Below are 25,113 nucleotides of genomic sequence, written 5' to 3'. Positions count from 1 at the left end.
TTTGTGGAGAGGCAAGGAGTGGAGGAGGAGGAGGAGGAGGAGGAGGAGGAGGAGGAGGAGGAAAAGAGCAGATAGAAAAATGGAAGAAAAGGTTGTTTCTTTTTTTTTTTAATCACTTATAGGAAACTGGGATGTGTGCTTGTGTTATTATTAACCCAGTGTGACTGCCTCTTGAGTGAAATGTTCTGATGTCTGGTGTTTTCCTTTTTTTAGTCCACTGTCTGCATTTGCTTTGTTTGAGCTGGCATGTATCTTAGCGGTTGTTGAAAGTTGGAAATGAGTTCCTGGAAAAATATCTTAATTTTAAAATGAATTCTCCAGCTACAACACTAAGTATTATAATGACCTGTGGCTTTTCTGGATCCGCCTGGAAAGTGGATGAAAGATGGGCAAGGGAGGTGGGGTGATGGGATGCACCCTAAGGAGATGGATTACGGATAAAGACATCTCTCCATAGCATCGCTGATTTCGCTGTATTCTTAAGAACTTGTGGGCTTTTGCTGCTGCTGTGTGTGTGTGTGTGTGTGTGTAGTGCACGATGGAAAAAAAAAAAAACCTGTCATTTCAGAATGTTACACAATGCAAGTCTATGATTGTCATTTAGATAAGTACCAGCTTCAGTGCCATCAACCTCCATTTTTCAGTCCATCTAGTCCCTATGGAGACGCTTTTAGAGACAAATAATCCAACTGGAATCACATACAAGGCAGCCATCTATATAGTGTCTGTCAAGTGTGCGTTGCAATTTATCTGACAGCATTATTCTTTGCAGCAGTATTGGCATTGTAATCCCATCTCCAGTTAGTGCCTCCTGCCCTGCTCATGCATAAGTCAATGTGCATTTAACATTCATATCATGCCATGAGTATGTGACGTGTCACACCATAGGAGACAGTTGTTTTTATTTCTGTTGCAGTGCAGCATTCACTTTGAGTTAGCGTGTGATTCTTATTCATGTATGCACGTCAGACCAAGGCCAAGGCTTTAGCGGCGGCTTGCGTGTGTGAATGAAAAGGGACATTAACGAAGCACCGTGGCCGCTGCTGTCTCTGCTGCACGTCAGAAGACGAGCAGAATGGGCTCAAAAGGCTGAGAGAGGGGGATCCAGGATTGTGCAAGCCAAGCGCGCGAGCGTGTGTGTGTGTGTGTGTGTGTGTGTGTGTGTGTGTGTGTGTGTGCGTGCGTGTGAGAGAGAGTGGCTGGGTGGGTGGGTAGGTGAGCGGGCTTGTTGCATGTGAACTCTGTGATTCCAACATTTGGTGAGCCATGCAAACATTTTACAATCGTTAACACATGCACCACTGAGTGTGCACAGACGCACACACAGACACACACACATGCACACACACATGCACATAAAGTGACCCCACCTCTGGTTCTCCTGCTGGCTTAGCTGCAATATTAATGTGGAGGCAGGGACTGAGAGGGCTGAGAGCCAGTGAGATGTCGAGTGTTTATTAAACTATTGCAAACGTCTTGTGTGACAGTTTAACTGACTGTTATACATCATGTCTGTCTTGTTACTTGCTGCTTAATGCAATTTTCTAGTGTGTCCTGTAGGAGAACACAATATACACTATATACACTATACTAGGTTGTAGTAAAGCGTTTCCTGAAATCTATTAGCAGTAAAGAACTGAACTACATAACTTCATCCTTACACGAGGTTCATTTAACCCGAAGTTTCTGTATGTTTTAGTCGTTTTAAATTTTTCCTTAGTCAAGTCTTATTCAATGTAAGGTCTTTATAAGCTTCTGCTGGGGTGGTATTATATTTGTTCTAAAATCCGCGGCTTAATTCCTAAATCCCTCTGTTACAGTGAATCTGGTGTTGTGTGCACAGTCTGGCAAGTATGGCAAATGGAGGAACATTAGAATTTGAAAGTCAAACACTGTTTAGTTTGAGACAAACAGAATTCTGCGATTTACTTTCCTGTCAGGATTAGATCTGCAAACCCTGAGTACACACCTCTGCCCCCGTCTCTCTGTTTGAGGTTGACTTTATGGGGATGTGTAATCTGCTCTGCTGTACTGAGAGCCAGAGTCTCTTGAGAGCAAGTAATGAGAGGAGTGGATAAGGTTGGAGAAGGAAGCCAAGGGATCATATATACTGTATAGGCTGCTGCTCATGAATCTGTGTGTGTATATGAACATGTTTGCAGAAAGCTAGAAACATTTTGATTTCTGCTTTTGACATCTAGGACAGTAGTGTCTGTATTACGGAAGTGTCTATATCTACAATACATATGTATAGATTTGTACAGACTCATGCAGATTTATTTCACAGGTTTACAAAGGCGGATTTTCAACAACACAGTAATTGTGAACATCATTTTACGAGCTCAAAATCTTTTTGACCCTAATCTGAGCCTGTACATAAGCTCTGAATAAAAACACAGGAATGACTTCGTGTCTGTAGGTGATGAATGGCACTCTTGAAAAGAAATGACCATGAAACTTGATTGACTTTAGAAAAAAGAAAAAGCAAAACCCTGACTGTTGAATGAAATAAAAATGGGCTTCAAAAGTGATCCCCCCCCCCAACTCTCTGCTTTGATTTAATAATTCATTTTTAGAGTTGATTTTAGATCTCTTCCCCTTCCCTTTTTAATTTACTTTTTACATCAAGCTGACTAATGTTCCTCTGACCTTACCCAAAAAAAAAAAAAAAAAAAAAAGTTCCCAGTCATCTGCACAATTGGTTTTGGAGCCCCTGTCATCAGCTTTTTCCTGTCATCTCGAGCAAACAGCAGACTTCTCTGCTCCCTCTCTGATCTCTTCCTACTCTAATTACACAGCCGTGATTAAACAAGATATTAGCGCCGATGAGAGACATGCCTGCACAGTTTCCACATGCCCTCTGTGAGATATTCAGGAACTTTTCTCAATGTGCTGATGTTAACAGAGGCTTTCCTCACAGTCGCTATGGTTAGGTCTGAGATTAGATTTGGATGAAAATAGACACTTCCTCGCCTTACATCTGTTTTCATGCATTAATAAACAGGGATCGTCTGCAGAATGGATCAGGTTTCAGCCACAGTGAGTGTGTGCAGGCAGCTGTGTAGGTGGGCACACCCTCAGAGCCCTACACTGTGCTGAACATCACTTTAGTTAAATGAAATGATGTACGTACCTTCATGTATGGCTCATGGCCAAGCTTAACATATAATTCTGCAGCATTTTTTTCCACTATGGCATATTTAAATGAAGTGGAATGAGCTCCTGTTGTGCTGCAGCTCAAGCATCGCGTTTTTGCAAGGCATAGGTTGTAGGTGCTTTGGATTAACTGCTGTTACAAAAAGAACCCTTCCCCCTTTCACACACACACACACACACACACACGCACGCACTCGCATACATAACACAGATGCACAACCACACACCAAGCTCCCCCAGTGTTTTACTTTTCTCTGCAAAGGGGCAAATCCAGATTACAGAGTCTCTCTAAGTGAAGGAGATCAGAGGAGCTTTGGGAAAGAGGGGGAAGGTGCTGTATTTTGCTAACAGTAAGATGTACATGGTTAGAGTTCAGGTTGCAGTGTAAGTGACCAAATGAAATTTAAATTCAAACTTTCTGAACAAGTGATGCATTTTACACATTTGTCTTTATATGTAACAAGAGAGGCAGTAATATTGATGATCAAGTGGATCACTGGAATCACTGGGAGGGCAAATTGGACAAACATTGCCGGTGGATTTCGTTATGCATCTCCATGCAGTCTGTTCCAGTGCGCTGTAATTTTCAGTGTCCTCCAGTTAACATACAGACATGCACGTCTGAGTGATCTCAAATCGAGGAGAGTTGGGCATTGACAGTGAGCACCACGGAGGCATCAAGGACATTTCGGAGTGAGCTGGGCAGCAGTTGCGTGGTGGCTCTGCTGCAAGCATGGGCCCTGAAGGATTAGTGTCCAATCAGAGTGGATTTGATGTTTACTGACAGCACATGGGACTTAGCTGAGAGAACTGTATTTCATTTGTATTCAATGAAGCTGCATGCCTTGCCTGGCCTCCCCTCCCTGCGCTGTTACTCTGGCAAACTAAAACCTGAGACCTGTTGAGGACAGCGCAGCATCAACAACCTCAGGTAGGTGACTCTGCAGGAGGGGGTGAGTGTGGGGTGGACTCTGAATCACTGGGCATCATCATCCCCATCATCATCATCACCACCACTATCACCAGATACACTTGTATCTGGTTCACATGACGTCACAGTGGGAAGTGGAATTAAACAGGCTTTATTTAGATGTAATCCCTCAGAGCAATCGCCAGAGTTAGTAAAATGTCCAGGGGAAGAGAGAGATAAACCCCACTGGATTAGTACAAGCCCCTGCCCATCCCAACCTATAACCCAACCTATCCCCTCTTTCCGTGTCTTTTTCTTTTTTTTTTTTTTTTTATGAACATTTGGTGGCCATCTCACCCACGCATCCTGTTACAGTGTCCTCTGTGGAGTAGCTGTTCTACCTCTGCAGTGTGCCATGTTTGTGTGGTTTGGTGGGATGTGTTTGTGTGTGGTGTCCTCTTTCCTCGTGCACAACAAGCCTGAATGACCAGAGATTAATTATTCAAGGACTGCAAGCCAAAGGGAGAGTAACCTGATAGCACGGACTTACAATATTACAACCTGATATCAGGTGAAGAGGTAAACCCTGCTTCATTTTCTTTTCTGCGTCTACTCCTCCTACCTCTCTCCATTATATTTTGTGATGCTGCAGCACATGAAGAGTTGAAAGAAAACGTTCTTTAACACTGCTACAAGTGGAACTTTTTTTTTCCTGTTTTGTTTTATCTTTTGGGGTTTTTTGTGCGTTAACGCTTTCTCAGCTTTCTCCTTTTTTGCCAATGCTTGTCACTAACAAACAGTTGAGTCTTGGTCGCTCCCACAGTTGGGACACATTAGGGGGGAATGAGGGTCAGTGGGACAGGGCTGACAGCGTCTACGAGCAGCAGGCAAGAGTAGCGGGCCGGCGGAGCTCCCTGTCATACGGAGAGGGAGGGGGGTGGTACGAGCCTCCACCAGGGGTGCGTCTCCCTGACCTGGATTTGAAACGCGACCTGTATTCCTACCAAGACTCTCTCTACGGACAGGTTTACGCAGAGCGACACAATCCACAGGGGCTGAGGAAGGGCTCTGTGCCGGATCTAAACCATTACGAACGACCACCCATGGCTCATCGAGGATCCATTCCACATCAGGATTACTATTCCCATGACCCAGCTTTGACTCCTCGACCACCTGAGGGTTTTTACCGGCCAGAACACCAGCCTCCACCGCCTCACCCTCATCCACTCAGTAGGTCAGGCTCTCATTTTGGGATAGCACCAGGGGCTCGTGCTGTGTGGGATCAAGGTCAGGGAGGGAGGGCAGGACCTCAAGCCCCTTCATCGCCTCTACCTCCTCCTCCCCCTTCCCCAACTGCTCATGAGTTGAATCGGGCTTATAGGGAACCTGGTGCTGTAACTGCTGCCAAGATGATGCCAGATGCCCAACAGCGTATACCCTCCCGAGACCCATCTCCTGCTCACTATGGTATGGAGCATGTGTCTCCTCGGTATGCTAGTGAGCCTCCACCTCTGACTGGTCCGTCGGTTTATACTGATGTTAATGGGCGCCCAGTGGACCCACAGCAGCAGGCTGCAACCTGTCTAGTAGTAGATCCTGCCAGTCAAGGTATGATTATGAGGCAAGAGACAGCCTCTCCCTACACCATCCAACAACAGCAGCAATTACAACAGCAACAACAAATACAGCAGCAGCAACTTCAGCAGCAGCAGTTACAACAGCAACAAATACAGCAGCAGCAATTACAGCAACAGCAACTTCAGCAACAACAGATACAGCAGCAGCAACTTCAGCAGCAACAGCTTCAGCAACAGCAACAGCAACAGCACTTACAGCAACAGCAACTTCAGCAAGAGCAATTGCAGCAGCATCTGCAACAGCAACAGTCTTTGCCACCTCAGGCTACCATGCCCATCACTGACCCCAGTCTTTCTATGGCGGCTCCACTTCCCGCTCCACCTGCCCCAGTGCAAGCCACTGCAGTTGCTCCAGCCGCACCTGCACCTGTGGAGGCTGTCCCAGCTTTGGCACCGCCTCCCCCAGTGACTCCACTTCCTGCTCCTCTGCCTGCTCCTCCCCCCACTGCCCCACAGACACCTTTGCCTGTAGACCCAAGGAAAACAGTTGATCCTGAGTTCCTTGCCCTGCTGCGAAATGAGGGCCTCTCAGAGAGCACCATCTCCTCTCTTATCCAGCAGGGATTTGACTCCACTAGCATGCTGGCTGTCATGGAGGAGAATGATGTCCGCACCGTCGCCCCCAACCTGGGCCAGGCTCGTGTACTTTCTCGCTTACTCCACAACTGCAAGAGGCCTGCTGAGGCTCCACCAGCCCCCTCCCAACCTCAGACGCCCATGCGAGGCCGATCTAATAGCTTTAGCCATCGCTCAGACATTTACCACCACCAGCAGCCACACCATCCACAGCACCCATCTCAGGCTTTGACCGTGGACCCCCAACTGATGCCCCCACCGACTCCCGGGGCCATGCAGACCATCTCCCCAAGAATAGGAGAAGTAATGGGAAGGAGGCCCAGCAGTGCCCCCTCTCAGCACCTCCTGGAAGCTTCTGGTGGCTACCCCGGCCAACCACCTCGCTCGCCGGGGCCATATTCTGGAGCCATTATGCCTGTTCAGTCGAGACCCATGTCAGCCTACTCTTCTGGGGTGACAATGCCAGGGATGTCCATGCAGGGTATGCAGATAATGCCACAGCATATGACTGGGTCAATGCCTGCCATACCAGGGTCTATTCACTCCATGCCAGGTATGCCACAGCAGATGCCCGTGTCAATGCCAGCTTTACCACAGCCACCACAACAAGTACCAAAAGCGTACTCCACCAATTACACAGTGCCCATGGAGCTGATGAAGAGGGATAGGAACTTACTGCCATTGTCACCCATGCACAGCCCTCACCCTAGTCCTCAGCTGATGCGTAAGGGTGGGGGACCTGCATCAGACAATGCCCTTGTCCCGGTGGGAGCACCCGTTCAAGGCCAAGGTGCCCTGGTGGCAAACCAGAAGCTTAGTCGACGCACAGGTCCACCAGTCATCGTGTCCACTATGGCATCTCCAGATACAAGTAAATCCTTTTTCTTTCCTCTTTCCGTCTGCACTGTCTGCTGTTTGCCTGATTTTTTTTGATACAGTTGGTCTTGTTTGCTCCTGGCTTTTTCCCATGTTTGTAATAGATAAAAAAAAATATTTGTGCTGGAGTTCTTCATTTTTTTCATGGTTTATTTAAGAAAGCAGCTCCCATTCCTCTGATTGTTTTGAATAGCTCCACAAAGCAGTGTTGCTGCATTGTTGAGAATCATATCATGCTTTCACAATATTTGTAACAGCCATTCAGCATATTGAAAGCAACAACCTGAGTATTAGTTTGCAGGCACCTCAACCAAAACATTATGATAAATTATTGGTATGTGAATACCACCTCTGTCAAATAGTTTATTTTTTTGTATTCGGTTTGTGCAACCATCATTCAACTATGGGGTATGTGAGATCTTTAGCTGAGCGTAGTTGGTGGTGTGTGATGCGTGGTGCTTGACCTTAAGAAAGTTCAAACACAATAAGAATGTTTACAGAACATTTTTTTAATCATTTTATCTTTGTGGTCAGTGCTGTCATTTGTTTGCTGTCTTGTGTTTGTTCTCATTACATCACCAATAGATAAATGGCGGGTCCTTTCTTCTTATCGAGGCCAGCGGAGCAAAATCTAAATGCTGCTGCTTTATCTCTTTTCCAAAACTGTTGTGAATTATGAATTAATACCGTAAAAGGATAACTTTTGCCTTTCTGGCAATCCATCCCCTGTCCTACATTGCCATGATCCTAAAATGATACTTACATCTCGCTTTCTTGTCTGCTTATCTCCGTGAGAGCCTGATTTGTCAGAATTCCTTATACTTTGTGTGAAGACCTTTATTATTTCAGTAATCTCATGCAGTGCTTTTGTCAGAATGACATATCGCCCCATTAAATACAACACAAAATGGCACTGACGAGGCGCAATACAGAGGATTTGGGAGGAACAGCTGTCAGCACCATTTCTGATACCTTTTAAATTTTAACAACTGTGCACGGTCCTCATGTTACAGTCTATCAGTCACTGCATTCATGTGTGAGCAGTTCACATTAAGACTTCTCTGACCAGAAAACCCAGTATTGTATGCAGTAGTGTTAACTCTCTTTGAACACAAGTTGTCCAGGCGTGCATGTGCAGTGGCTTGCAATGGTGTGCATTTTTGTACAATATGTGTGATTGCGTTTGCCACAGCCTCCTCGCAAAGGTATTTTTGTTTCTCATTACTTCATTTCCTCCATGCTTTTATCAACTGTATGTAATGCCCTTGGTGAGTAATTGGAGCAAAAGCGCAAGCCACTTGTTAAAATCACATAATCTCTCACAACTACACAACATTCAGAAAGTTGCATAATGGCGATAGCAGCTCTTCAGCTGTGGTATCATTGTAACTGCCGCTGTTTTTGATGAAGTCCTTTCTGCTTTGCCACGCACCATCTCCCTACAGCCCCCAAGCCCCTGGTGTTGTAAACATGAATGTCAGTGCATTATGATAATGACGGTGTTGTCGGGGAAGGCTTTATAGCCACTTACACTATACAGCCTTTCTTCAGTCCTGCTGTTGTGAAGGTGGACCACTGACCTGCAATTGCATTTAGTTTTGTCTACTTCTTGAACAGATGCGCACAGCGATCAGTCTTTACGTGTGACCTCATGTATAAAATTAATCTCAAAATTAAATGCATTCAGTCAATACATCCTTATTGTGTAGCCAGCTGAATGATGTATTTGGATGCACATATTAAAGCTTTAATTCAGAAGCATAGAAGCTGCTCCATAAAATTATCTTCACTATCTTTCACACCGGTGACCTGATAAAAGTCAATTTTAGAGATTTTGGGCAATAAGGGCCGATTTCTCCATTAGCACCTGCTCACCAGAGGCTGACTAGCAGCATCACTGGACAGATAAAATCGAATTACGGTGCTGATGGCCGATGTGTGATTGTGTCATTTTCTCTGTGCAGGTTGTAATGAGAAGAGGGTTTGGGGGGTGGGGGTTAATCCTTCAGATCCTCCATTTCCACTGCTGCACTAATCCACAGATTCTCACATTCTGTTCAGACCAGCCTCCTGGTTTCCTGTGAACTACTGTACATTGCCAGGGGGTTGAAATGGACTTTAACGGAGGCCGAAGCAGACTGGGAACAAATGATTTCAATGAGGCAGTTTTGTTGACGTTGCTGTGATCTTTAGGCCCAAGAGAACCGATATTAAACAATCCCCATTGATTGGCTGTCAAAAACAGGCTGCTGTTCTTAGCGCAGACGGGACACATGCTTTGGAAAGGATCTCTTCAAGTCTACCACATACACATAAATCACATGGTTAGTATACACACAGTCAGCAGAGTAGACCTCATTTGCATGTGGCTGACATTTGTTGCTTTGGTAATTTCATCTGTTAATGGACACGGCCGCAAAGCTGCTTTGAAAGCATATTCCTAAATTGTATGTTGCTAGGCAACATGGGTTTTGGTGGCAGATTTGCTTCTGGCTAAAGGGTCGGTCCATTGTCAGAAAACACTGCAAATTTACTTGTTACTTTTTTTTTCTTTTACAAAATGGCTGGCTGAGCTAATGCACCAAGAAGAAGGTATTAATAAATCATGTTCACTCACTTCTTTTTGAGTGGGATAAATTAGGAGGCTTTGCTTGGGAGATGTATTTTAGATCCAAAAAAATGTGATTCAGCCCCTGAGTTAAAATTTCATATTTATAATTTGTCAGGTAGATAAATTATATTATAATGGCAGCAATAAGACATTTTGTATTCCTTAAAATCCAATTAGTTATGAGTTTATGATGCCTCCTGATATTCTGACAACCTCGGACAATTCATTAGTTACAGCACCCACAACCAGAGAGAATTTCCCTCTGAACTAATAGCCCCTTTGTAAATACAGATGGCATGCCCCCTCCCACCTCAGTATACGATGCTTCATGGAATACCCTTGAGCAAGACCCCGCCTTTATATGACTAAGTAGGACTCACTCCCCATCCCCCACACCAGCACAATCACTGTATGTAACACTTCCACTTCTTTACTTCCATCCTGCGGAGTGTGTTGGCTCCCATCAGTGGGCAGGCGACCTGATGCCAGCTGAGGTCAGTTCTGCTCTGGATGACACACTAGCCGCAATTTTCTTCTTTGCTCGGGCCTAGCGTGATGTTGGGGGAGGGTTATGGCATATTAGTTCTGGAGATGGAAGATTATGTATTAACGGGGTCCAGGTCAAAGCTACAGGCAGTTGTTACACTGAGTAAGGGATTAAGGGAGAGGGGGAGGGAAAGAGTCCTACTGCCACTGATAGATGATTGCTGAATGAAGGGTGGGGGAGAGCGCACATGGCGTTGACAGCTGTCAGTCAACCTTGGACTCTTCCGTGGAGACAAGGCTAGCTGTCAAATGTTGCATGTAGACTTTGTGAGGGTCAAACTTTGGCCTTAATCTGGGCTGACAGTCAAAGGTTGTGTTCATCATGCTGCTGGTCACTCTGTTTGTCACACACGACCTTGAGTATTGCAACCACTGGATTAAATTGGGATGTTCAGAGAAACAGGGGCTATACATACACATTATCTTAATTGGGACTTTAAGCCTCTGTTCACCATTCTGGATGTAAAAGTACTTTTCCTTTTGTGCATAGACAATAATCAGTGACTGGCAGATGTATTACTTCCAAGGTTTGGATGGATATGAAACTTGTATCAACTGTGTTCAAACATATCTGGTTGTAGGCACAAACTTGTGTACACATTAAAATGAAAGGATCAACCCCAACATATTCGTGTAGAAACATCCGATCACTGAGCTAAAGAATTTGGTTTTTTAGAAACCTGATTCAGCAGTTTCAGTCAGCCCATTTTCAAATCCTGAGTCAATTTTAGATGAATTTAGCAACAAAAGGGTGGGACTTTGTTTACAGTTGCAATGATGAAACCTGAGGCGGATGGCTGCCCACCCTGAGCCCGGTTCAGCCTGAGGTTTCTGCCTCTTAAAGGAAATTTTTCCTTGCCGCTGTCGCCAAGTGCTCGCTCTCCGTGGGAATTGTTGGGTCTCTTTCTTATACTTTAAAGAGAAGGTCTAGGCCTCCTCTATTTGGAAAGTGCCTTGAGATAACTTCTGTTGTGATTTGGCACTATATAAATAAAATTTGACTTGACTTAACATGAAGCATTTAAAAAAAAATTATATTGTTCCATTCTGAGCCTCATTGAATTCTACTTCTTAACATTTCCTGCTGAGTTTCATGGGTTTCGCAGTATTTAGAGCCATCTGCCAAACCAATTTAGAAGGAAACATGTGATTTCTTGAAATAACTAAAGCTGATGGCCTTGACATAACCATATAGTAATTATCCAGGAAACTCCTTTCCTATGTTGAGGAACATTGAGGATAACCTTAACTTCTGAGTTTAGCACACAGCATGTATGTAGGATGATGCATGTGTAGCAGGTGTCAGTGGTGACGTCTGTTAAGGCACAGTGCAGAGCTGCTTTCCCCACCAGATGTTCCTCTCAATATCGGGCAGTGATTTCCTTTTCCTTCGTGAGTAAATAAAGTCTCCGGTTTCCATCTATCTGTCACTCTGCCAGGAATTACATCCATATAAATCTTCAGTACTCATTTTCTATTCATCACGTACTCTTACCCTTACTTTTTTTTTCTTTGTTTAAATTGACCCCAGTTTCTCTTCATCTGCCATTGTCTCCTATTCCCGCAGGTCTCTCTCTCTTTCCTCCCTCTCTTTGTAGAAAATGACATTCTCCGAACTCCGCGCAGTGAGTTGGGGGGGGGGGTTTATAGAGGTAATAGGAGAAATATGTTTCTAAACAAACGTCATACCCTGCTCAGCAGATTCATTCATGACTGTGGGTTGTGGGTTACAGAGCCCGTCTGTAGGAAAATGAGAGAAATGAGGAAAGGGAAGATGGCAGGGGACTGAACCCAAGCAGAGACAGTACAGAACAGAGAAGACTGAGCAAGAAACACCAAGACGTGGAGTTAAATTCATAGAGGGCTGCTTTAGATTAGATAGCGAGGGATTGACTGCTTTAGGGGCAGTGAGTCTCAAAAAGGGGTGGAGGAGTGAAAATGGGAGATTATCTAAATGGAAACTCTTGTCATGCCAACTTGGAGCAAGTGTGGGGGTTGGAGGGTGGGGGTGGGTGGGTGGGGGGGGGGGGGGGGGGGGGGGGGGGGGCACTTCCAAACCACACAGTGCTCTATACAGCTACTTAGACAAATGCAAGGAAGATGGAGCATAATAGCATACATGCAAATTCCAGTTCCAATGGAAAATGATGAAAACAAAACACTCTGACCCATCGTCATCTGTTTTTAATCATTTTTCTTAGATATGTTTATTGAATCCAAACAATATTCAGTGATGATAAAAGCAGCAAATTCTCACATTTGAGAAGAAGGAACCAGTGAATGTTTGGCCTTTTTACTTGATAAATGACTTTAGCAATCAATGAATTAGCAAAGTTGTTTGTCTATTTCTTTTCTGTATTTAGCTATTGGCTCTTATTTCAGTTCTGGTGTTGTTTAGTTCATGCTCATAAATCTAACTCCCAACATGCAACTCTCCCCTGCATTTCCTTTAGAAACATCATTAAGAACTTACACCTACATCAATTACCTCTGAAAGTGGATAACACCTGTCAGAGACACCGTGTCTATTTTTATGCACGTCTGTTTGTGTGCAGATGTTATAGTATATACAGCCTACAGATAATATACTGAACAGGTGCTGTAAAAAGAACCTGGACCTTGAAAGGCGAAGTCTCACCAGGGAGAGAAAAAGCTCTTTCTGGACAGTTTGCTGCACCTTTCAGAGAGACTTGAAGTGATTAACTGCTGCTTGTGGGAGCAGAGGCGAAGGAGGGACAGAGGAGGAGGTCACATGCTCAAATATTTGCAGCCCAAAAGGAAAAAAAAAAATATATATATATGGAAAAAAAAAAGCAAATTTTAATGAGAAGTTGAAAGCCCCGGACTCCTATTCTCCTCATCAAAAGTCATGCTACCCTCTACCTTCCTTTAACTCTTCCTCTCCTCCTCTCTTCCTCTCTCTTCTTCTCCTTCCCTTCCCTCTTCCCTCTCTTCTCATTTCCCTCTCTCTTAGTGCCAACCAGGGAGTCACCCTGAATTATTCATTCTGAGAAAATGAAATCTTCACGGGTGTTAAACCAGACTGAAGAAGAGGCAGAGCTGACCATGTTCGCTGTATACTGTGTGTGTGTGTGTGTGTGTGTGTGTGTGTGGGGCCAGGCGTTAACTTATGCGAGGGGTAGATATGTTTACAGGTGCAGATGAATTTCATTTGCACCCAAGGAAAACATTATACATTTCTCAGTAGGCATGTCGGCCATGTTCGTGGATGCCTGTTCACACTCTGTTTGTCTAAGCCCGCACCATACAAGGAGGGATGTAATAAGCAACGCCTTCACCCATTCATCCCTGATCGTCTCTCTCACACACACTCACATCCTCTTTACATCTTTTTCTCTTTCTAACCAGGGCAGTTGGCTGAAGTCACAGAGAAAGAAAAAGGTGGAGGAGGAGAGTGGTGGCACTGGACAGACAGGGGTATGAAATGAGAGAAAAAGATTTTATGTGCTGAGGAAAAAAAAAAAAAAAAAAAACTCTCAACATCTGTTGTCCACCTGCAGCTGTGCCATCTCTCCTTCTCCCTCTTTTTTCTCACTGCCCCTCCTCTCCTCTCGCCCTTCTCCCCTGAATCCCGTTTGTGCTTCAATCATTTGGCAACAACACGCCATGTAGATCACAGGAGGCAGATGGGATGGTGAATTTTAGAGGTCAAATTATACAGTAGGCCTTTCTCCCTCCAGCACACTCTTTTCATGAATGAGGCTTTTTCACTGCAGGCCTGGTTTGTGGGCTCTGGTAACATGTTGTAACCAAACCTCTTCACTGGAGCTCTTTAAACTCACTACACTCCTGTTGAGCTTACAGTAAGTATGTTACACACAATTCAGCAGCATCCTACAGTACACGGAGTGCATTGTTTTTAGTGTTTGTTCCTACACTCATTCATTCAGTCATTTGAGGGTTTCAACTAACATGTAGTCTAAAATGTCAGAAAATAGTGGGAATATTAATCACAACCTCCCTGAACTGATGTTTTCATTCATGTCTATTATGGTCCAGCTGATACTGGATTTTCGAGGCTGATACTGATGTCAGTGTCTCAAAAAAAAAAAAAATTGTGTTGAAGTTATTTTGCTGACATACACAGTCTTGATTCAGATGCTTCAGAATTTCTTGTTACTCATCAGCCCACTTATTCACTGTTACTGGTAAATGAGCTCAGATCGGCTGATTTTTGAATCTAACTCTAATGTTCATTCACTTGCTCTCTGCACTGCTGAGCTGTGTGAAGCTGAATGCCTCCATTAATATTATCTAAAGCTCAACTGACTCTGGATTTTGAAGCAATATCTATATGTTAAAAATACAAGATTACCTGGTAACTGGTAACCATATTTATATTCTGGGCTTCTCAATGGATGAGAAGGTTTAAATGATGTAAGTGTAAGAATAGTTATGCATCCGCACTGACAACAACCACAACCAGGTGTTTTCGGGTTGTCTCATTAATGCCTTGCGTGAAATTCTGCAAAATCACTAGGATGCGAGCATGAACTGATTAGATTTTGGTGGACAAAGGTCAAAGTTCATATGCTAATTATGACACAGTTCAAAACAAATGTCTAATAGGATGAAATGATGAAGTGATGGCATTTTACATCCAAATGGTCAAAGGTCAACTTCACTGTGACATCATGATCTGCAAAAACACGTCTTAATCAGTGCTGTAACTCAGGAAAATAAATGTCCATCATATCGTCCTGAGGTGACATTTCCAATGCTATGGTGACATCTTGAAAATGCTTTTTCTGTCCAACCAACTGTCCAAACCCAAATATTTTCAGGTTGCCTCCGTGCGAGGAAAAGAAACAAGTCTTGAATCAAAATGAGATTTGGTATTTTTGCTTGAAATGTAACTCTAGACAATTAATTGCCTCTCAAAAAACCTGCAGATTAAGGTTCTGTTGATTGACTCATTTGTTTGAGCTGTAAAAAATTAAATTAGGTCTCAGATGGCACATTTTCAGGACGTGTGTTCCCTCTGCAGAAGCCGTGTTGTGTCTGTGTACGACGACCTGGAAGCAAAGACTTCTTAACCTTCATTATCGAAATCCTTTTAAGGCGTCTGTCAGAGGCAGAGAGGCTCGGTGTTGTGCTGCGCTCTCAGACTAGTGTAGTGGCGAACATGCTAATCTGTTACTCCTGTGCTGGGGTTTAAATCTCAGAATCAAGTCGACTCTTGGAAGGATTTTTCCTAAGTGTTGCCACAAGTTCACATGTAGGAAGTGACTGAGCTCCTGTCGGCAAGTGCACACAAACACCACCCTGAAGTGTGTGTGTGTCCGTGTGTGTATGTGTGTGTGTCTGGAGATTCGTAGATATTTTTACATATGGGAAACAATTTTGCAAGTTGGGGATTTTCTATTAACAATAGTGTTCACAAGATGTTGTGCTATACTAAAAGATTGAAATATTAGTAGATTTAGTCTTTGCATGTCATTTCTCCTGTGTGGCTGCATGTACATGTGAGTCTCACCTCAGCTTTTTCCCTGTCTCTAACAGTCATCACCTGTGTCTCCTGTGTTTGTGTGCATGTCTAAGCCCTTTGTGCGGGCAGGACAAGTATTGATGTGAACACTGAGTTACATTCTTGTGTTGAAGCCTTCAAACGAGCCGCTTAATGTCCTCGTTGAGCAGCCAAACCGATCCACTCGCGCTTCGTGTTAAAGAGCGAGCGGGATAAAAAAAAAAAAAAAAAAAAAAAAACGCAGAGTGAGATTCTGTGAAGCAGAGTTTGTGAGCAAGTGGGAGTGAGACTGAGAAGCGGGTTGGGGGAAGGGGCTGGCACTCTTAAAGGACCGTGAAGGCCAGATCACAAATAATAAAACAGAGAGACACGGAGGGAGGGAGGGAGGGAGAGAGGGAGGGAGGGGAGGAAAAAACAGAGCGAAGGAAAATATGTTGAGCGAAGGGGAAGGTCGGAGAGAATGGAAGAGGGAGTCGTACGTGTGCCAGCAGCGCTGCACCTCTCACTGTGACTAGTCCTCTTCAAGGATTTTATCTCCCCCCTCCTCTCTTTCGTCTCTTTTATTTACCTCCCTCTGTTATTTTCTTCTGCATAGCTGTGGCACCGGCTTGTTTTCTCTGTCTTTTTCGTCTTTTCCACTCCCCCCCCCCCTTCCACAACCCCTTCCCCTCTTTCTCTCTCTTTCTCTCTCTCTCTCTCTTTCTGTGACTTGCAACAAAAGGCTGACGGAGTGAGCCTGACGTCTGAATGAATAGCCCAAACCTGCCGTGAAGGGAGAGAAGAGGGAGACGGAGCAGGAAAGAGGAGGCTGAGGAGAAAAGATGCAAGTGATCTGGCTGAAGAGGCGGAAAAGAGGGGAAGTGTTGATTGCTGGCTGAAGACGAATAGAGATCCGTTTTTTTTTTCTCCCCTTCTTTGGAGATTAAAGGAGTTGGAGGCACCGCTTTAATCGCACAGGCTGGTGACGATCGTAGTTCTCACTCCCCCCCTCCCCGGTCGTCCTCCCCCTCAGCCGCTGCCCTCCTGTGCCACCTTCCATTTTTTTCACCCCCTCTAAAGAGTACCAGTGGTCTGAGAAAAAGAAATGGAGCTTCTGGGGGTGAGGTGACGAAGGAGGACAGATTTGGAAACAAGCAGTGGGAGAGCAAGTGAAGACAGCAAAGGAAGACAGAGGGAGAGGGAGGGAGGGAGGCTGGAGGAGGAGGAGGAGGTAGAGAGGAGACAAGAGGATAACCCTGGGGCATACTGTGTGAGAATCCCCCAACGCCCACTTTTTCCTTTTTTTGTGTCCCTCTCCACTACATTTCCTCTGCCATGTGCAGCCCCTGATTTGAAGAATGTGGAGACAGCATTTCCCAGGCAAGGAGCATGTTTCACATTGTCTTGTGTGTGTGTGTGTGTGTGTGTGGGTGTGTGGGTGTGTGGGTGTGTGTGTGTGTGTGTGTGTGTGTGTGTGTACGTGTGTGTGTACTCATGTAGGGTAATAATAAAAAGCTGTGGTGTGTGTGTGATGGCGAGAGGTGAGGGGGTGGGAGGGGTTGGATTTGGCTTTAAGGCTAATGAGCCTCTTATGTTTTTGCAATGAAGTGTGTCATGAAAACTGTGTGTGTGTGTGTGTGTGTGTGTGTGTGTGTTTGCGCGTGCACATGAGGGCAAGGACCCACATGAGTGTGTCAGTGTTTCCTTGGTTTGAAACCGCAGAGCTCTGCGCAGCAGCAAGAGGAGAGTGAGATTAGATGGGCTGCCATTTGGAGGGTCAAAGGTCACAGAAGACTGGGCATACGAGTGGCTCCCTGCGAGCGTGTTAATGGTTGTTCCTGCGTGTGAATGCTGTCTGTCTCAGGGTGTGTATTCAGGCAGGAACTGCAGATGTAAAGATGTATTTGAGGCTCATTATTTATTTATTTATTTATTTTTCTAAACTCTGTGGATTTATCCGTGCAAATCTTGCTGCTGATAATATGAAAACAATCGGTAATATGAGGGTGAAAATTGAGTAAAAATCTGATTTGGGGCACAAAACAAACAGCTTAATTGTATTGGGACTCTGGCTCGTAATCAGCAGCTAATTTAACACTTTATTTGTCTTCTCACTTTCAAGCACCAGAGGCAGAGCTGTCAACAAAATGCCGTATTTACAGTAAACTAAGTGTGATCAGTGTTGTGTCCTCAGGCAGCAGTAAACACAACTTTTAGTGCATGTTCCTGACCTGCACACACATGCTTGTGTGTGTGTGTGTGTGTGTGTGTGTGTTTTTGTGTGTGTTTTTGTGTGTGTGTGTGTGTGTGTGTGTGCAGGTGTGCATGCCAAAAAGAGCTGGAGTCCACTGTCCGCATCTCATTTGCACTGACAGCTGCTTTTGTCTCAGGACCCCCGATTGTCTTCAGGCCTTGCTAGCGAAGCACAAAAGACAACAGTTAAAGAGGAGATGGTGATGGATGGACGCTCATCTTCTCTCTCTATCACACTGACATCACCTGTGATGTCTTTATGTCAGCGTATGTTTTCTGCTTTCTTCTTCTCCACTGTCTTAGATTTTTGCATGTAGTTGCACTCTGCCTTCCTGTCATCCCCCCATCTCCTCCTCTTCCTCCAGCCCCTCTTGGCCTGGTGTTTGGGTGGTGATAAGTTTGGAGGAGGGCAGGCAGAGGGAGGACAAACAAGGTCTTTGTGTGTCCATATAGTGGAACAAGAGACAGGCTGGGGTGGCGACGTTGCAGCCGGGCGCTGATAGGGTCCGGTTGGGGGGCCTGGAGGAGGCAAGTCTGCCAAAAAAAAAAAAAAAAAAAGATTACACCTCCCCTGCTTTCTACAGATGCCAGGGGAACGTAAACACACTCAAGAAAGCAGACACTCCCTAGAATACAGGCGCCGGATTCTTGTCAACATGTATGCATAGTTGTAGAGTGTAACATTGCTGTTTTATATTAAAGCAGCGTGCAGGTGGACACACATACCCAGCAGGAACAGAACAGACGTAGAGGAGAAGGGAGCGTTGGCACTGAGAGCTGTGAATGCCCTTGAACATTTTATTTAACAAAATCTGTGACACCTCAGATAATCACTGGTCATTAATGGCTATCATCTGGGGGTGTGTGCGAAGCTAAGTGCAGCCAAACTCTGCGTGTCTGTGTGTGTGTGTGTGTGTGTGCAGCACTGAACCATGTTATCTTCCTGATGTCTCCCTGGAAAATGCAAAAGAGAAACACCGTTTATGCTCGGATGCTGCTCTGCAAACCTCACGCTTCACGTTTGGGTTGCCAGGTTGGGCGCCCTGTGCGTTGCCTTTTTTGGGGAGGAAAGATTTGATATCGTGAAATCAAGCCTTTTCTTTCTCGTTGCTGCACTTGCCACAAAGAAAGCCCGCTGGGTTATCGCCCCCACCATCCCTCCCTCTTGGACCATCCCATCACTGAAGCCCCCCAGCTTGGGAGTTGCTAGGTAACCAGAACCAGCTGTTGGTCCTAAGCCCGTTGAGCCCGTTTTGGCTCGGCGTCAACTGCGGAGTAGTTTTCTCTGAAAGCTCACTGTGAACTCAGTGACCGCCGCTGTGGCCCTGACATCATCGTGCCATGGAAAATCTTCCTCGCTTCCTTTTGTTTTTGCAGTTTTATTGTTCCACTGATGCAGTGTGGGAGCGTCCACGGCATGTATCACACCAGTCTGAGTAATTTAGGAGCATTTCCTCACCTTTCATCACACACAAGGAGGGGGAAGGAGATGGGAAATAGAGCAAGAGAGGGCAAGAGGAGAGTGAAAAGAATGAGCTGGTGGGTGGTGGGGGTTTGCTGGAAGAAGGCACATGTAATTTAGAGTCAGTTGAAAATGGCATCAGGATATAATAAAGTATAATAAAGTGTGTCACTCCTTTGTAGGTGAGGATACTAAACTCAGAACGCTATTAAAAGAGATTTGAGATTGCAGAGTACACAGTGTCATTTATTCAGGAAATCACAATAGTGTAGGTAAGTTAATACCAATCTAAAGTCCCAAAGTGGACCATTTACCTTTCAGTGTGTGTGTGCGTGTGTGTGTGTGTGTGTGTGTGTGTGTGTGTGTGTGTGTGTGTGTGGGTGTGTGTGACTACCTTACAAACAAGCCACAAGTAAAGGGGGCGCATTAACTTGCAAATGGAATCGTCTTTGTAAACCAACCGAGGCGTGTTTCAGACCCATGAAACCACAAAACCAAAGCACATGATCTGTCGGAAAATAGTGCTTGAGAAGTAAAGATAACTGATGCTGTTCAGTGTTATTAAATGCCAATTTAAAGACTGGTTTCCAAACCCGAGGGGAGAAGCACCGGTTTGAGCGACGGTTTATTTTCTTTCATTGATTGTTTGCGCTCTATTTAAGAAATGATCCCTCTCCCTCTGAAAACTCTGACTCACAGCGTCTGGCAGCAGAGCTTTCTGAGCTTCTTTTCCAAGATCAGCCCTTCCAAATGAGAGAATTAGACACCAGATCGTATTCACTAAGGAGAGACATATTTCTACGAGTTCTGCTTTTTTCATCTCTCTCTCTCTCTCTCTCTCTCTCTCTCTCTCTCTCTCTCTCTCTCTCTCTCTCTCTCTCTCTCTAACGTTTGAAAAGATGACTTCTATTTCTGTTGTCAGAATCCAAAAAGGCTTTTTAGTGTGGAACATCTGCAATCCATTTGTGGTTGAGAATACGCTCTTGCCAGCTCTGCCAAAAAGTTTTCATACTGCCTGGAGAATCATCCAGTTTGTGATTAGCTTTGGCTAAAGGATGATATCAACCTTAGTACATTACAGCTCCCCTTGAGGGACGTAACAACACATGACCTCCACTGAATAAGGCTATCTGCTGTCACACTGAACACGGTTTAGATTTACTTAGTCAAGCTGTTGGCTTTGTTTCTTTATTACTTGCTGGCCTACAGACAATGCTGGCTGTTGTGCTATGATAAATACTTTGGGTACAATAACAGGAAATTGGCACAGGCAATTTGCATTTTTATCCAGCCCAGATATCCTACCGCTTAATGTAAACCATCTTTAGTCGTGTTGTTTCTACTGCTCACAGAAGTTTATGTAACAGCAAATAGGGCCCTTGAAAAACGTCTCTGTGGTGCATTTCTGCCCCGCTTACAAGTGAGTCTGGTGTTCTGTGTGATGTTGGGTGGGACTTTGTGTTTGGACAGGGAGAGCTCTGGCTTCGCTTTAGTTTCCTTTAGAGTCCAGGTTGTGGGTCTGGCCGCCGGGTGGGGCAGCTGGCAAACTGCTGCCAACCTCCCCAGGCTGGTTCCGAACCAAGGGAGAAGGAGGGATGGGGAGAGACGGAGGCGGATACAAACTGAGAGAAAGTTGTAGGACACAAGTTTAGTGAAGTAAAGAAAAAGAACCAGATGCGATCAGCTTTTTCCTGAGGTCCTGGCGTGAGACCAGCTTCTGTGTGGTCAGTGGGGGTGGAAGAAGCCACACAAGGGTGACACAACAAATATAGATTATTGGGATAAAACTCACTTATGGTCTCCCCTTTGTGCTGCTCTACCAGTTTAAAAATTCATAACTTGCTGTCAGAGTGAGAAGGAGGCGTGGGCTGTAATAGTTTGTGAGTTTTTGAGATTAGGGAATAAATTATTTCATGATTTCTATATAACAGGTTTTTGTTTTGTCATGATTACAAATAACTAGTCCATCATCTCAACATAACTCAGATTGTCTTCTCATAATCATTAGATAAAAATGTGCTTCTGTGATTTTCACACATTAATCATCTAAAACCAACAGACATACGGTAACAATTCCCAGTAATGCTACAGATGACTGTTATTGCAGCCGTCTGCAGCGGAATGCTAACTCTGTAACCAAAAAGGTCATACAGTAAGGCAGTGAGATATTTCGGTGGTAAGTTTACAACACAGTTACCTTAATGGCTTAAGATACCAAAGAGGAGTTTAAGTCTGTGGCTGGTTACCTCATGCACAAAATGTTTTTGGGCTGGGCCATAATTCAATAACAGTTTTTCTCGGCCGTCAGTAACATCATAATGAGATCATTTTTCAGTCCAAATAAACTGCTCCATGCATTTTGTAATTAGAAAACAATACAATGAGTGATTGAAGGTTTTGTTTTACACCCAAAAGTTTTATCTAATGTATCATAGTTTCCTGCAAGCTCTTTGTCTTGGTTCCCTAACAAGATCAAATACACATTATCCATGTCCGTATGATGCTCAGGTTATGTTCTTCAACTCACATCAAAAATAAATCTCGACCCTCCTCTCCGACCTCAACTGGCCCTGAATATATGAGCAGGGTGATTGAAAAAAATACAGTGAAGAAATAAATACAAAGAAAACACACACACACACACACACACACAACAAAGAAAAAAAAACAAATTAAAAAATGCTTGGAGTCTTGTGGGAGAGTGAAGGAGGTCCACACCACAAAGTCATACCACATGCCAGTTCTGAAAGTAAGGCAGAAAACCCTCCCAGACTTTATGATCTTTCTTATCTGATTCACGTCCAGTGTAGTGAATTATCCTCTCAAGCAACTGAAAGTTTGCAAGTGGGGCCACTTCCTTTCATCTGAGTAGCACCGCTTGTTTAGTTTTAGTTAATTGTTTTTTCAGCTGGAGCACGGTCAGCGGATGCCACTCTTACATTTATCACAACTGTGGTTGATCTCTGGGTCCATTTAGAAACATGACACTTCAGAAACATCAGCTCTTTGGGCTGTTTTGAACTAAATCAAGGAGGGAACGTCACCTCGTATATCGTCACCGTACCTCTGTTTCTAAACAACACTTCCTTCCTGACACTTGTGGTGCGGTTAAAGCGTGTCACTGTTGATGGATTCTGTTGGAGCTGCGCTGGCATGAGGAGAGTGCTGTGTAGTGTAGTGTACTTCTGACAGTGTGAGACTGTATCCCCAAAACTCATTAACTTTGACGTGACAGAAAATCCCTGGAGGGATGAGTGACCAGAGGCCATTCCAGAGTCACCACTCAACAACACCTTTTCAACTGAGAGTGTGTTTATTCCTCTGCGAACACACACTCTGATTGTCAGGGCAAAGGATTTTTTTTTAATCCTCTGAACTTTCACTCCATTAAAATTAAGTATACAAAACACACAGTTCCTCATGTACAATAAACATACTGTCATTTTCAGTTTTTTGTTGTTTTTTTTTCTGGGGGAAATCACTGCCCAGGTATCATTTAGAGTCATTAAGATCCTCATTAACAGACTTGTTAGGCGTTAATTATCCACAGATTCATAATATGTTAAATGCAGTGCCACGTTCTGTCTTATTAGGCTGGAGAAAGGCTTTTAGCCGCCGAGAAATAATTAATCAACAGCATTTTGACCTAACTCCCACAAGTGACGCTGCTTTTTCCACCTGCTGCCTCGTATTTATGTGTGTATACAGTACAAGCTACTGATTCGTTGTTTGCAGTTTTTTACCCTCCGTTCATCTCGGAGTGTGTGTCCGTGTGTGTGTGTGTGTGTGTGTGTGTGTTTTCATGTGTGGCCATGTCTGTTGTGAGTAGCGGTGCGCTTTCTCGTGTGCGACTGTTGGATGACAGAAGCGTCTGATTCCTCAGCCAGTGTGAGGAGCTGTGATAATGAACTCTGCAGGAGTGTGATGAGGAGGCGCAGGGAGAGCTGTGGAGCCACAGGTGTGTTTGGCGCACACTCCGCCTCGCCTCCGAGCTGCCTCTGTAACAGACACTGACCACACACACACACACACACACACACACAATGGGTCCCTCCAGTGAGAATAATACATGATTTCAGCTTATACAGAAAGATTGAGGTCACCTTTTCCACATTATTCTCTTTAACCTTTCCTTTCTTCTTTTCTCATCATTTTTCTCCTCTGATTTGCCATTTAAGCTTTTTATGAAGTGATGCTTTTATTAGGAGCTCTGCACAATAATAATATTGTTAATGGTTGTAATATAATAGAATATAATAAAAAAAAATTAATTTCTTCATCTCTACAGCATTTTATAAAACAGAGTTATAAAGTGGCTCACACAGCAGTTATAAAAAAGCCTTCAGCTCATAAAATCAAGAGCTATGTAAGCAAGACATAAAACATAAAAGCAAAGCAATAATATAAAATCAACTGCAGAACGAGGTCAGTAATAACCAACAGAACATCATTCTCGCAAAAACAAAAGAGGTCCATAAAAGTGAGTTTCAATTTCCTCAAAATCACAGAGTCTGGGTGTAATTAAAGTGTAAAATAAGATCAAAATCAAAGCAGCAGAGGCAGAGACATCTTTTAGTATGGGTCAAGCTCAAAAACACTAGAGGATCCGTTTCCCATAATGCAGCTCTGTAGCTTCTTTCACTGACCATCACTGCCTCTTAAAATGCCCCATTCTTTCAAACCCCCTCACCTTCAGTTTGAAATGTCATGTGTAAAATAGGTGAGATGCACCCATCCACATTTTCAGAAGTGATCGGTAGTGTCTGAACAGTTCATCCCACAAGACAGCAACCTGCTCGAGATGTCAGACTTAAGAGATAACCGCGATAGAAACATACTCTGGTTTTCCGTCTCAAGTTCTTTTTCAGCCATCACCAGACTTTCCTCCTCACCCGCTGCTCCCTCCCTGCTGCTCATCGCGCTCCCTTCCTCTCTCAGTTCTTCATCTTTAATTCCCTGACTGGTGAACTCCTCTCCTACACGTCTCCTCTGCTTGTCGGGATTTTGCGCTACACACCTCAGTTTCTCGCCTCTGAGATGTACTGAATGTGGTTCACCTTCCCCCTGTGGTTTGATAGAAACAGGGGAGAGAAACAGACGGAAAGAAAACCAGCAGTTATGAGATGAATTAACACTAAAGAAAAAAATAAATGCAGGGTAAATGTCAGTTTATCAAAGCTGGGATTAATGACACACTGCTAAGCTCTTTTTTAAATGATTCCCATTTCCGTTCCTCTCAGATGGGTTTAATGCAGGTAGTCTGTAATTCCTTGTGTTTTCTGTGTGTGTAGATGTGTGTTTGCATGTGTGTAAAGGCATCAAACTGCATAATTTACAGCCTATGCCTTTTCAGCGTCACTGCATACCTTCAGCAGATGTGGTACCACCATAATACTTTTACATTTCATTTGAGACAGATGTGTAAGCCCAGGCTGACATGATTTTGACTGGGAAAATCATTTTAATAAATATCTAATATTTATTATGATTTACATAGATATTTACATAGATATATAATATCTATGTAAATATTTCTCTACAACATTATTCATGATAAAATAAGGGGCAATCAAAGTTAGTGTTTGGAAAAATAACATAATTGGTTATTATTTGTTAAGA

General features: G+C 44.1%; 2 protein-coding genes across 7 annotated transcripts in view; both read left to right on the top strand.

Moving 5' to 3' along the window:
* Positions 1-25,113, top strand: part of LOC139622764 (C-terminal-binding protein 2-like) — a 62,563-nt gene that overhangs the window by 23,888 nt on the left and 13,562 nt on the right. The window contains exon 1 of one of the 6 annotated variants that reach the window (XM_071480329.1): positions 16,237-17,159. The exons of 4 other annotated variants lie outside the window; for them this stretch is intronic. In XM_071480329.1, coding sequence (XP_071336430.1) covers positions 17,138-17,159 — 22 coding nt within the window. In that variant the 5' untranslated portion in view covers positions 16,237-17,137. Of the gene's footprint in view, positions 1-16,236; positions 17,160-25,113 lie in introns of those variants that run through there. One more of the 6 variants, XM_071480331.1, reaches the window with a different exon arrangement.
* On the top strand, positions 1,230-12,288 carry LOC139622759 (ataxin-2 homolog). The gene has a single exon (XM_071480316.1). The coding sequence runs from the start codon at positions 4,846-4,848 to the stop codon at positions 7,210-7,212; it is 2,367 nt and encodes a 788-aa protein (XP_071336417.1). The 5' UTR covers positions 1,230-4,845; the 3' UTR covers positions 7,213-12,288.

Source organism: Trachinotus anak, unplaced genomic scaffold (genome assembly GCF_046630095.1).
Source record: "Trachinotus anak isolate AG129_WGS33_773 ecotype Australia unplaced genomic scaffold, CSIRO_AGI_Tana_v1 ptg000007l, whole genome shotgun sequence".
NCBI classification, from domain to species: domain Eukaryota; kingdom Metazoa; phylum Chordata; class Actinopteri; order Carangiformes; family Carangidae; genus Trachinotus; species Trachinotus anak.
The sequence above is the reverse complement of the archived record's forward strand: the minus strand, read 5'-3'. Positions and strand labels throughout refer to the sequence as shown.